Source organism: Nuphar pumila, chromosome 3 (assembly GCF_984573655.1).
Source record: "Nuphar pumila chromosome 3, dmNupPumi1.hap1.1, whole genome shotgun sequence".
NCBI classification, from domain to species: Eukaryota; Viridiplantae; Streptophyta; class Magnoliopsida; order Nymphaeales; family Nymphaeaceae; genus Nuphar; species Nuphar pumila.
In genome coordinates this window covers 24,747,730-24,760,586 of record NC_143251.1, presented here as the reverse complement: position 1 = coordinate 24,760,586, position 12,857 = coordinate 24,747,730, and the positions used below count along the sequence as shown (strand labels likewise).

General features: G+C 37.9%; 1 protein-coding gene across 1 annotated transcript; it reads right to left on the bottom strand.

Moving 5' to 3' along the window:
• Positions 1-2,908: 2,908 nt before the first annotated feature.
• Positions 2,909-12,580, bottom strand: LOC149842318 (uncharacterized). Its single transcript, XM_090001383.1, has 4 exons — positions 12,285-12,580; positions 4,747-4,848; positions 4,250-4,376; positions 2,909-3,251 (listed from the first exon to the last, which is right to left on the bottom strand). Exons 1-4 carry the CDS (start codon positions 12,486-12,488, stop codon positions 3,208-3,210), a joined length of 477 nt encoding a protein of 158 aa, XP_089857509.1. The 5' UTR covers positions 12,489-12,580; the 3' UTR covers positions 2,909-3,207.
• Between the last annotated feature and the right edge of the window lie 277 nt (positions 12,581-12,857).

Here is a 12,857-nt window from a genome sequence, read left to right as displayed (position 1 = left end):
TTATATGTTTTCATATGTATAGATAAGTACTGTCTTGTAGACATGTTATTCCAATACAACTGGATTCCTAGGACCGTTTAGAAAAAATCTGATACAATTTACAAGAGTATACAAATCATGGAGCCCATGCATCAAAAAGATGAAAAAATATTCAATTATCATCATGCATCATCAAAGAATGTTGTTGAGCGTGCATTTGGTTTATTGAAAGCTTGTTTTCCCATGCTTAAAACACCTCAACAATAGAAATACAAAACACAAGTAAATATTGTACTTGCAGTGTGTGTGCTTCACAATTTTATTTTAGAGCAAAACTCAAAATGATGACCAGTTTAGATGATGTTACAAGTAAGAGAAACTTAAGTTGTCCTGATGAAGAAACAGAAGTCATCTCTTGAAGTACCGAACGAGGAAGCAACAACGTTCATCTACAAACTGCAAGGATGTTTTGAAGAGATTACTGTTGTCTTACAGCTATTTATAAGAAATTATGGTTGTAATGCTAAGATTATGTATGTTAAATTTCTATAGTTGTTTGAATTTGTATGAGTTTTTAATTTAAACACTATTGATGTTGAATTTCTATGGTTGTAATGCTTAGACTAAGTATGTGTTATGGTTATAATACTAAGATTGTGGATGTTTACAATTATGTTGCAAAGAATGATCTTGTTACAAATATACTGTTGTTAGAAATGATATTGGTAGGCTTGTCCTTTTTGGATGATCATGATACCAATTATCAGACTTGTGTATAAAACAAGTACAGATTTTCTTTAGATCACCTCATGAATATCTAAAACCTATGGACAACCCACTCCTTTCTATTCAGTTCTATTGTATGCTATGTCACAGGGATTCGGCTAGTAGGGTGCCGCACCTGCGTCGACGCGGGTGCGGCACCGGGTGCGGTCAACCCGATTTTGGGTGCGTTGACCGCACTAGGGTCATTTCGGTTCATTTTTGTTTGGATTTTTTTTTTTTTAAAAAAAATTGCCCTACGAAATGGGCTGCAGAATTTTTAAAAAAAAAATTCTGGACAGCTGCTTGCTGCTGCTGCTCTTGTTTTATAAAGGGGCACTTGTGTCCACAACATCTGATGAGCTTTGTTGGCATCCCATGCTATTTCTGCCTCCAAACAATTAATTCACAGCGTTGGAAAATGTATTGTTAACTTGGAAATGATGATCCATCTTCCTCAAAAATTAAAACCAAAATTCAAGAGCCTTTTGAAGTCTTTATGCTTCAACCAACCAAATCCTTTTTCGTCAAGGATTTTCTCTCTCCATAATAAATGATAATGGTGGTGGTAGATAGAGCCTTGGTGGCTATTAGTATTCACTTTTCTCCTGACGAGATGGGTGCTCTAGTCGTAGCCTTGTGTAGACCTCTCTTTTCCACATGTCAAATCCAATAATGTTTTTTTAGCTGTCATCTGTGTGCAACTGTATATAAAATGAAATTTGAAGAACCCTAGGCAATGGCGTGGCAGTGGCGCCGTAGGCCTCGTGAAGACTCTCTCTCCAACAAACCATGTCAAACCTTTCGCTTATATTTTTTTTCGTGAAGACCAGGGAGTTTCAAACATGATTGAATCATGACAGTCAGCAGAACGCAGCAGGCTGAGCAGGCTGGGTCGATCAGATTGCCAAGTTGAGCTAAAGTACACAACAAGCAGAACATGGGTAACAAGTCTTCAAACAAACACACCAGCAAAAAAAAACTGAACCCGACCCGTGCTGGGGAATCCCCCACCCCCTTCTATATATATATATATTACATTACATTTTTGCCCCTGCTGCACCCGGATTTTTTGGAAGTGCCGAATCCCCGCACCCGCACCCATGTGACATAGATCGTATGTGTATGGCAGATAAATCAACTTATTAACTTCTAAATGTAGCAGCATGTACTTTGTGATGAGTTGGGAGATCCAATAAACTTGAGTGTTCCATTTTGCAAAGAGTTTTTTCTTGTTTTTTTTCCTGGTTCTTTGCTTCCTCTTTTATGGATCTTTGCTAATATAGATGTTTTTCAAAGATTTACAAACAAAACATGTTGATGACTTTGATGAAGAAAGTTCCCAACCTTATTTTTCTTATTATACATAAAACAAGCAAAAAAATTTCTCATACATTTTCAGCTCGTTTTTCTCATGCTACACAAACAACCAAAAATTTTCTTTTGGAAAACATTTCATAGGCAAAAAAAAAAAATCCTATGAGATTTTTTTTGCTTCCAAAATACCCTATATATGAAAGCTTTCAAAAGGAGAGAGGATTTAAACATAAAAAGTTGTAGGTGTTAAGAAAAGCTAGAGTCTACTTGTGACAGCATGGCACTTTTTCACCATGATTTGATGTTTGTTTCAATTCATGGTGAGAAAAGATTACATTTCGAATGTCAGCACTTTCCCATTGCATGAAACAAACAAGGCCCAAGTAACATGAAGCCAGCATAAATAAAACCGACTTTTTTTTTAATAAAACGGACTGTTAAGTCATTAGAAAACCAGTAATAATTACTACACATTTTTCACTATAACCTTTCCACCTTCATTTGGGTTCCACTCATCCCCTATGCCGTTCCTCATCTTCATACCTCTCTTAAATCTTATGATGCATGTTGTTTTGATCAAATCAGACCCTATAGATTGTTTCAGCATGATCAATTTAATAAGAACCAACCCTTGAATCGTATTTTTTCAATGAAAAATGTTTTTTTATTAAAAAAATTTATGTTTTGTCAACCGAAGAATTTTGAATTGCCCAAAACTCCACACACAAGTCGCATTCGGTGATTTAAATGTTAGTCTCCATTAAATGAATGATGTAGATAACATTTGTGAAGTCTGATTCGATCAAGACAACTTGCATTAAAGAACTCACAAGCAGTATGAAGATAGGAATGATAAAGGGATGAGTGGAACCTCCCAGGCCTTGCCATTAATCAGGAGCAGTAGCATCTAAAATTAAAGCCGAGTTTCACGTTACACTACCCCAAGAATGCACCCTCACCCACGCACATCTAGTCTTGAAACAATATATTTAACATGCTAGATTGAAAATCATCAGCTGTGCAAGCACTTGCACCATCAAATAAGTCAAAATGAGAATTTTCTCTCCTGCTTTTACGCTCCTCAGCTACAGACTCGGCCATTTCTGTGCAATGGTTCCTCGTTTGTTTCGTTGGTTTCTCTGCTACGATTTACTTGTTTCCATCGCGATTTCTCTCATGAAAGCCTGCCCAAACTGGACAAAGCAAATATCAAACAAATGTACATCAAACAGAAATATGTTGATATACTAAAATCAAATTATAGTCTTGGCACATGACAATTGCAGGGTGGCCAACTTGCTCAGGGGGCACTAACATGTTAACAAACCATTTTCTGATGCAAGTGACAAACAAGCAGATTAAACGGGCTCTACAGATACAAGTTTTGCTAGTGGATGGATTCTCTCTCTGACAAAGTCCTAACGCAAACACCTATACTCTGCTATTAAACCAGACGTTTATTTGCTTGAATTCTAGGGTGTCAGCATTTCAGCTGCCAAGAAACTCACAAAGTGGAAGATGACTTCACTCCACTTTCTACCTCAAATCCTTAGGTTGCCTTTCCATAGCATCTTGGCTACAGGTTTTGCTCATTCTGTGAAGCGAGTGCTTTAGGGGTATGCAATCAAATCCCTGCCTGACAAAGTCCACTCAGTCAGAGTGTTCTCAAAGCCAACAACTCTTTAGTAAAAAGCTTCTAGCAAGCAATAGTCAACTTCACTCGGCTTGCCAATCAATACTGTATGTTTCTTAAGAAACAAAACAGGTGAGCGGAAGAATTGGGTGAACCGAATGCCCACTTGGTGAATGGAATAGAAGGAAACCTCGTTTTGGGAAGGGTAACAGAGAGTTGGGAGACGTAGAACACAACCAATACGAGGGGTAGGCTGATCATTTTCCCACCCATCACAGGACGGCTTGCTAGTTGCATGGGTTAGCTAGAGGGTTTGGGGATAATAATCAGGGAAGAGCCTACCAAGCAAGCTGGGTGTGAACCTAGTCAAAGGACAACACCTACTGCTATGGTATGTGATGAAATGGCCCAATAATCTGATTAGCTTGAGCCTTGACCTATTATGTGTCAAAAGCACATGGAAATTTTGGGTATCTGAAAAGTTGAACACCTCATGTGGAACTGTAAGTAATTTAAGTGATATTCAGGAATTAATTCGTTAAGCAACAAAAGCAATACCTCCAAAGTGGTGTAGCACAATTGATGATGCTACAGTGACATTCAAAGAAGCAGTGCCACAACCATATTGTGGGATGTAAACAAAGAAATCACAAATTTCACACTCCTTACTTGAAAGACCAGTACCCTGACAAAGATGGAACCAATCAATCCAATGAAAAGAAATCACCCAACATAAAGCACTCAAAGATGCTTAATGAACAGAAGGCTGTAGGTTGTTCCTAGAAGTTGACATTCCAGATATGTTCATAAAGAGGAGATTGCTTTGGAAGTTTTAATAAAAAAGTAACTTGCATGTATCATTGCATTCAGTGTTCACAAAAAGTTTCAATGAAACACTTGATACTAGAATCTCAAAGTAGACTTCGGAGATCCCACACCTTGATAATCATCAACAATCCACATGAGCTGGCCAGATACTCTTCAATTGAATAATGACCCTCTACTATAGATGACTTAGAAACAAGCATTTTACCTGAAAAAACATAGACTGTTACCTCGTTACCGAGTATAAAAGCTGTACTTCTCTTGAAAGGGTGCTCATGCACAGCAACAGCATCATCTACAATCTCCACACCGCATATGTCACAACCCTTTTCCTAAATGGCCAAACAGAAGTTGTACATAAAACCAATGTTGTCTGAAGACAAATTTGCGTTATATGATTCTCCAATTGTTGATTAAACAATCATGAGATGAAAAAGTAAACATTTATCATGGAATTCTCTAATTATTCACTGCTCCCTCCAAAAAAAGAGAGAAAACGAAAGGAAAGAAATATCGGTTATCATTAGCAAAGCACACTCAATGTTCATCAGCAAGAGTACAATTTGTTTTTCTATTTGAATTACAAGATCAAATTTTCCAAGAAAACCATTAGTGACGTTTTTTTGGCGCATGGGAGGGGGTAGCGGCCTAAATTTTTCAGGAAAAAAAATAAAAAAGAAAAGTTGCAGAAGATATGACCAGCACATGAGAAATAGACCACTTCTCATGGATAAATTTTTTATCTTAACTACTTTCCTGGAAACAGAGGATGCTCCTTCTAGTAATCAACTAATTTTTTTTAAGAAAAAGCAGACAATATGTATCTTATACATGAGAAATGAACCACTTAAGTATAAACTCTTTTTATCATAACTAGAAGCTCCTTCCTAGCTATTCTAACCTTATTTGACGTACTTCCTAATAACACCCTATTAGATCCTTGGTTCTTTTTTCTAGGCATATGTGTACAAAACCTCATTTTTTTTAATTCAGAAAATTGATTTAGAATCATCATAACATGGTTTGTAGTGTGCAGCTGTTATAGGCACTTGATAGGTGCAATAAGGCTTGCCAGCTGCTGTTGCTGTGCTGGTGATGGCAGCAATAAAATAATGGAAATTTGGTGCTTGAATTGGGAAATAAGTACCACATGGGAAGACAATCAAATTTCATTATTTCAAATAAACACACTGCTATTTACTTAGATAGCTAGTTTCCAATGTACAATTTCTCTCTTTTGGTACTTTTGTTTTAGAATCTAGACAAGGGTGATTCAAAATTTTTCTAGTAATTGATCGATTTAGTGATTAGGCACACATGTCCACTCAAGTAGAAAAGAAGTTGATTATGCTGCTAACCATTACAAGCTGAATTTTTTTACATAACCAGTCTACTATAAGCATCCTATAAGACAGCACAGCTACCTCGTGTTCAGGCAATAACATAAAGATTAAAAAAGTAATCGACTAACTAATGCAGAAAAATGACCCAACCTATCGGGTAACAAAAGGCTGCCTGTCATGCATAATGTTAGCATCATGATGTAACCCACTTTATATGTTAAGACAATGTTTACCATGCCATGCATATTCCCAGAATTATTGACCATCTATGTCACATAGGTGCGGGTGCGGATGCGGGTACGGCGATACGGCACTTTAAAAAAACTTGGGTGTGGGGGTGCGGGATATATATATATATATATATATATATATATATATATATATATATATATATATATATATATAGTTTTAAGTTAACACTACGTGTATTTGTGTACATTTGTGTATTTATATAATATAATATAGATAAAAATGGACTTGATTAGGGTTAACTGAATCTACTTTTGGACACCTAACGCAAAGGAAGCTGTGTCCAAGTGTCGCACCCGCCTGGGTGTGGGTGCGGTGCCCTGTTAGAAGTGTCTGTGTGACATAGTTGACCATAATCCACATGGGCATCATTGAACACAAGGTCTTTATATCCAATGAGGCTCATAAAATCAAGACAAGTACAGTAGATGGGTTACTGGACATGACAGCCTGACACCCTCAAGGCTCAATCACAGAAAGCTTTATTTAGATTGATAGCACTGTACGCAATGAAAAAAATTAGAGAATCAGCAGCCCTTAAATGTTTCAAATCTAAGTGGATTTAGCCATTTCAGACGTCAAAAGAGCTTGGAAATGATGTGTTGATCTAACTTGTAATTGAAAAAATAATTCCTGACAGCTGTTTCTACCACTAGTAAAGTTATCGATGTCTTCACTCCAAAATATTCTTCAGTTTTCTTGATTAAGGTACAAGGTCTGCATTATATGATGGACCTTAATTTTTTCCATTTGGGATCTTGTTATCAAAAATTTTGCAACAAAATGAAATGCACTTGCCTTGATTTAGCAAAATTCATTTTCAAAATCAATTTAGAAGATGTGGGACGCCTGTTTCAAGACTCAATCATCCTTCTCCACGAGAAGGTGAACCGGATGCATAACTCGAAGTCCACTATCAGGGGAATCTAGATTTAGAGTCCAAACTCTAAGCGAAATGATGAAACATGCAGTTTAGATCAAGAAAGTGTATAAGTATTCAAGCAACAAATAATAAAGAATAAATATACAAGCAAGAGTCAAACCTAAATAACTGAATGGATCCAGATATTACCTTTTTTATATTCAGGATCCGTTTAGTCTTTTGCGCTCTAAATTGCAGGCTTTTTTCAGGCAAAGCCCTCTCCTGGGGCATGTATGATGATCTAAGAGTTATTTCTTCTTGATTCAAGAGCACCTCCGCGTAGGTGTAATAGTTTTAAGGATGAATCTAGTACCACCTCAGCGTAAGGGTCCAGGTTTGAGACGAGAGGGAGACAGAGTGACGACAATCTTAGGGAATTCTTTCTTTTCAGGGTCAACACACAAACAAGAATCTCTTAGATAGTTCAGGTTCTAGGGGTCAACCCCTATTTATAGGTGTCAAGGACGAGATATGGGTTAGAGAAGTTTTTGGATTTACATTTACACAAAATGGATCAATGTTCATCTAAAAGAAAGGGATAGGGCTATCTAAGTAACAACCCACATAAAAATTTGTGCTCAAAATGTGAGCAGGGAGTTGGGATAAGGATAGAAATAAGAAGCAGGGCCTATCCCGACATTCGAGGTAGCAAACGGCAAAAGGATTTACTATTCCAAAGTGACGGCAAAAACTTTTGTCATTTGAACCAAAAGGGGGACGGCAAAAAAAATTGTCATCTGGTGATCAGACAACAACAAGCTTTTGTCGTTTGAATCAAAAGGGGGAAAGACCAAAAGGGGGACGATAAAAACTTCTACCCTCTAGTGATCAGACCAAAATTACCAGAAGCTTCTTAGATAGGTGGGAAGCTCGCTTCTCAAAAACTCGCTCCGGAAGCGCAATACTCCTCTCTTCTGAAACTTGATGAGAACCTCGATTCCTCCACGCTTCTCTTGTGCTTTCCACATACTTCATTTATTCTTATTACATGTTCTCTTACTCAACTTTTCATGTTTTTTGTGTGTTTTCTATTACTCTTCTCACTCACTTCCACGTGCTTTCGCTAAATTGGTAGTCATCATTTTTAGATTTTGTTAAAAATTTAATTCTTACATTAAAACATCATGAAATTTAATATTAGTCACTTTTATTTTAGTTTTTATTTGTGTTTTATTTTGATTCTCATTCAATTCTTATATTCATTTATTTTTTATTCCTCGCTTCCTGCTTCTTATATATTTTAAAATGCATCGCTTCTCACTTCTGCTTCCCGTATCATTTTCCGTTTTCGCTTCCCAGTTTGGCAACCTTGGATCAGACTGCAAAAACTTTTGTCGTCTGGACCAAAAGAGAGACGACAAAAACTTTTTGGTCTTGCCCGCTTTTTATCCGAACGGCAAAAACATTTTGTTGTGTGATCACTAAACTACAAAAGTTTTTGTCGTCCCCCTTTTTATCTTACGCATTTTGGTTTGAACCAATGTTATCAGTATTGGCCTGAATCGGCCGATACACACCATATCAGTAGAAAATCGACACGATTCAAGGGTGAATCGGCGCTATTTTTTAATAAATCCAAAAAAATACTAACAAATAATTTTTCTAATATTATTTTAAGAGTTTTTACACGTGTCACGTTATGATTGACACAATATTTTTTGGGGGGGCCGATACAGAACGATTCAGTTGAGTATCGATACCAACTGATGCAACTAAATCGGTGGTCAAACGATTCAAGGCCGATACTGATACTGACAACATTGGTCCGGACGACAAAAGCTTTTGTCGTCTGATTACCAAACGGCAAAAGTTTTTGTCATCCCCCTTTTGGTCTTGCCCCCTTTTGGTTCGAACAACAAAAGTTTTTGTCGTCTATTGATGATCATACGACAAAAGCTTTTGTCATCCCCCTTTTGGTCCAGATGGCAAAAGTTTTTGTTGTCTACTTTGGGAAGGCAAAAACTTTTGTCATCCGCTACCTCAAATGTTGGGATAGGCCCCCGGCCTTATCCCAACCTCCTGCGCATATTTTGAGCGCAAATCTTTCTATGTGATGTTCGCTAGATTGCCCTATCCCTTCTTTGTGGATGAACATAAATTTACTTAGAGTGGATCTGAATCCAAAAACTCCTCTAACCCATATTTTATCCTTGACACCTGTAAATAAAGGTTGACCCTTAAAACCTAAACCACGTAAGAAGTTCATGTCTGAGTGTTGGCCCTAGAAAGAAAGAATTCTCTAACATTGTCCTCACTTTGTCCCTCTCTCGTCTCAATCCCGGACCCCTACGTTGAGGCGCTGCTAGATTCATCCCTAGAACCATTACACCTACGTGGAGGTGTTGCCGGAACAAGAAGAAACAACTCAGCAACCCTTAGATCATCATACACGCCCCAGGAGGGGGCTTTGCCAAAAAAGTCTTGCAATTTAGAGCTTAGAGGACTAAACGGATCCTGAGTCTAAAAAAATGTAATATTTAGATCCATTTCAGTTATTTATGCTATACTCTTGCTTTTATATTCATTTTACATTATTTGTTGTGTGAGTACTTATACGCTTTCTTGATTTAAATTGTATATTGCATCATTTCGCCGGGAGTTTAGACCCTAGATTCAGATTATCATGATAGTGGACTCCGAGCTACGAAGGTTGAACCTGCCTCCGCTTCACCTTCTCGTAGAGAAGGATGGCTGAGGCTTGAAACAGGTGCCCCACGTCTTCTAAATTGATTTTGGAAATGGCTTTTGAGAAATCAAGGTGAGTGCATTTCTTTTTGTCACAAAATTTTTGTTAACGGATCAATACATCATTAACTGAGTCCATTTGTTACCATGTGTATAGCAATTGTCACCATCTTTATTGCATCAAGATCATCGTCATCATTGGAAAGATCAATAAGCTTGTTCTCATCAGTCTTTTCTATCTAGGGGCTCCTTAGTAGAGCACAATGATTCCAAAAATATCAAAGAGAAAAAGAGAGAGCAACCACATTCTATAACAATTTTGTTCTCTACAAAAAATTTCACCACCATGATTACATTTCGCTATGTATTTATTAGTGTTCCCATAGGTTTGTACTATCAGTTTTCTTTAATGCATAACCCATATACATGCAAATGAATTATATAAAAAAAAATCCAAGCTTATATATAGTAGTGTCATAGTTATTTTACACTTTTGCATCTTGACGGGGGGCTTAGGTGGCTTACTCGATGAACCAAGACATCCAATTATACAACCTCAATATCAACACCCACTACTTATGAAGGTCAATAATCTTTGCTCAACATAAATAAAACATTCTAACAAAGGCACCTATTCTTCCTCTATCAAAAAAAGAAAAGGCACCTATTCTTCACTCCAGTGCAGCACTATCATCTAGATTGGGTCATATTCAAACTGATGATGTGACGCATCTCAAATGATACTTGAGAATGCCTGAAAAATGAAAATGTGGTGACAGTGCCAAAGACCCAAAGGTTGACAAACCACTTGTATGTTTCATGTAACATAACAGTAGGAAAATTCACAAACCAGATGAGAAGTAAAAAAAAAGAATATAAACAACAATAATCACTATGCACCTGCCATCTGGTTATGATGATACAATCTAATTTACACATAATAATGAAAGCCAAGGGACTAAATGACCCTTTTTCCTATTGACATGATTTAACTACAGTTTCCAAAATGAAAAGGCCTCTAAAGAATGGGGAGATGGAATATCACAGAAAACATATGAATAGAAGATTGGAAAAAACTGAACCCCTAATTATTTTATCCTTTAAAGTAGATCATCTACAAATGAAATTTTAAGGTGTAACAAGAAGTAGAAGAAGAAGAAGAGCATCATCTTCTTCTCAAAGAGTCCTTAAATCCATCAATATTCTTAAACCATCATGAAGGAGTTTCTAGGATCCACAAGGAATAGAGGAGCTCAAAGGAAATACAAATTAGATTAATTGATGAAAAACTACTGAATACATCCATATTTATGGGACTCAAAATCCCAATTCAAAAAAGAGCTCAAACAAAAAAGTATTGTTGGAGAATAAAACTCATGGTAAGAAAGTTTTGCTAAAGAAGGAGCTCTAATTTGGCAGTTTTCTTCCAAAAAATGAGCACGTTTGGAAGTGGGAAAGATGTAGGAAAAGTGATACAAAGTAGAAAATCCATACGGTTTTTTCGACCCTTGCAAACGAGAGAGACTTTTTCACTCAGAAAGTTTTCTAAAAAGTACACTTTTTGACAGGAAAGTTTCCTCATGGGGGAGAGGGTGGAGGAATGTTTTATACCAAGAGAAAATGGTGATTTACACTCCCCACCATCCATCTCACCACCACCACCACCATCACTCACCTCCCAAAAAACCGCCCTCCCCACGATTTTTCACCATCCATCACCACCACCACTGCCACCCACCTCTCGGAAAAAACGCACAGGAGAAACTCCACCATCCATCTCACTATCACCACCATCACCATCACCCACCTCACGGAAAACGGTGTGGAAGAAGTTCCACCACCAACCCAACGATGATTTCCCACCACCATTCATCTCACCCCACCTCCCAAAAAACTGAGAAGCTCCACCACCACACCACTCTCCTCTTCTCTCTCATTTTTTTAACATTTCCCATTTTATTTATCTCATGCTACCCAAACAAGTGAAAAATACTCATTTTACCAAAATTATCGTATCAAAACTTCTCATAGGCAAAATTTTCTTTTCTTATGAGAGTTTTTCTTGCTTCCAAACGTGCCCTAAAACTCCCATCGTTTCTCCACTAAGCACATATCTCGAATAAAAATTATCTTGGAAACTTTTGAGCTCGTGTTTTGGTCTACACAATATCTATCAACAGCGTCCAACCAAACTAATTCTGCCCCATTCAAAGAGGTGGCGACAAGTCAAACAGAAAAGAATAAAATGAGCAAAACATAAATCTTGAACACTGAAAGCATCAACCACAAGCATAAATTGACGGGATTCTGCATTATAAAAACAATCAACCATCCCAAAGTTACTACATGAACAAAAAAGTTCCGCCTAACATATATCAGATCGTAATATAAACACCAAGTATGATGGTAAACTGAATAAGTAATAAAAGCCCTAGAAAGGGCATAGCCCGAGCTTAATGTCCTTGATATACACAATCAAAACCCTTCTGGTGATTCCAGAAAAACGAAAGGAAGAGAAGAAGAGGATTGCTGGCGATGAGATTAACTCGAGGAAAGCAAATGGGAATACCTTGAGGTAGAGGCGGGCGTCGGAGAGGGTGTGGAAGTGGCGGAAGCGGAGGTGGGAAGCGGAGCCGTGGCTGCCGAAGGCGTTGAAATCCCTCCTTCCCACAAGGATCAGCTCCGATGCGGCGAAGGCCGTCGCGCTCCGAACCAGCATCCCGACGTTGTGCCTCTTCGCCACGTTGTGGACGATCACGAAGCTCTCAGCCATCTCTCTCTCTACCAAGAGCCCTCGAAGTAGAAAGGAGGGAAGCCGCGCGCCCGAAAACTGTAATTCATAGACCTGATCTGCTTCCACTCTCAATAGAGCGACTATTGTTCGAAAGTTCCCGGTTAAGCCTTCGTTCTTCTAATTATGAACTCCGTGCCCCTCCTTGGGCCCACAGTGGAGAGCCGAAGAAAGCTGTCCAAAGGGAGGGTGGCTGTAAAGATGAGAAACGCGTTTTCTGGAAAACTGTTTTCTAAACCAGAAATATCGTGCTTCCTAAACGTTTAGAAAACACAAAAAAAAAATCTATAGGAAACGCGCTTCCTATACCACGAGAAACACATTTGGCCTTTCATCGGATGCATGTTTTTC

What these genes read in the sequence shown, in the direction of transcription:
- LOC149842318 (XM_090001383.1), bottom strand. Translation starts at nt 12,488, where the DNA reads ATGGCTGAGAGCTTCGTGATCGTCCACAACGTGGCGAAGAGGCACAAC. An exon ending in ACGCCCGCCTCTACCTCAAG is followed by an intron (nt 4,849 to 12,284) that starts GTATTCCCATTT and finishes TTGGCCATTTAG; the next exon opens with GAAAAGGGTTGTGACATATG. An exon ending in CTTTTATACTCGGTAACGAG is followed by an intron (nt 4,377 to 4,746) that starts GTAACAGTCTAT and finishes CATCTTTGTCAG; the next exon opens with GGTACTGGTCTTTCAAGTAA.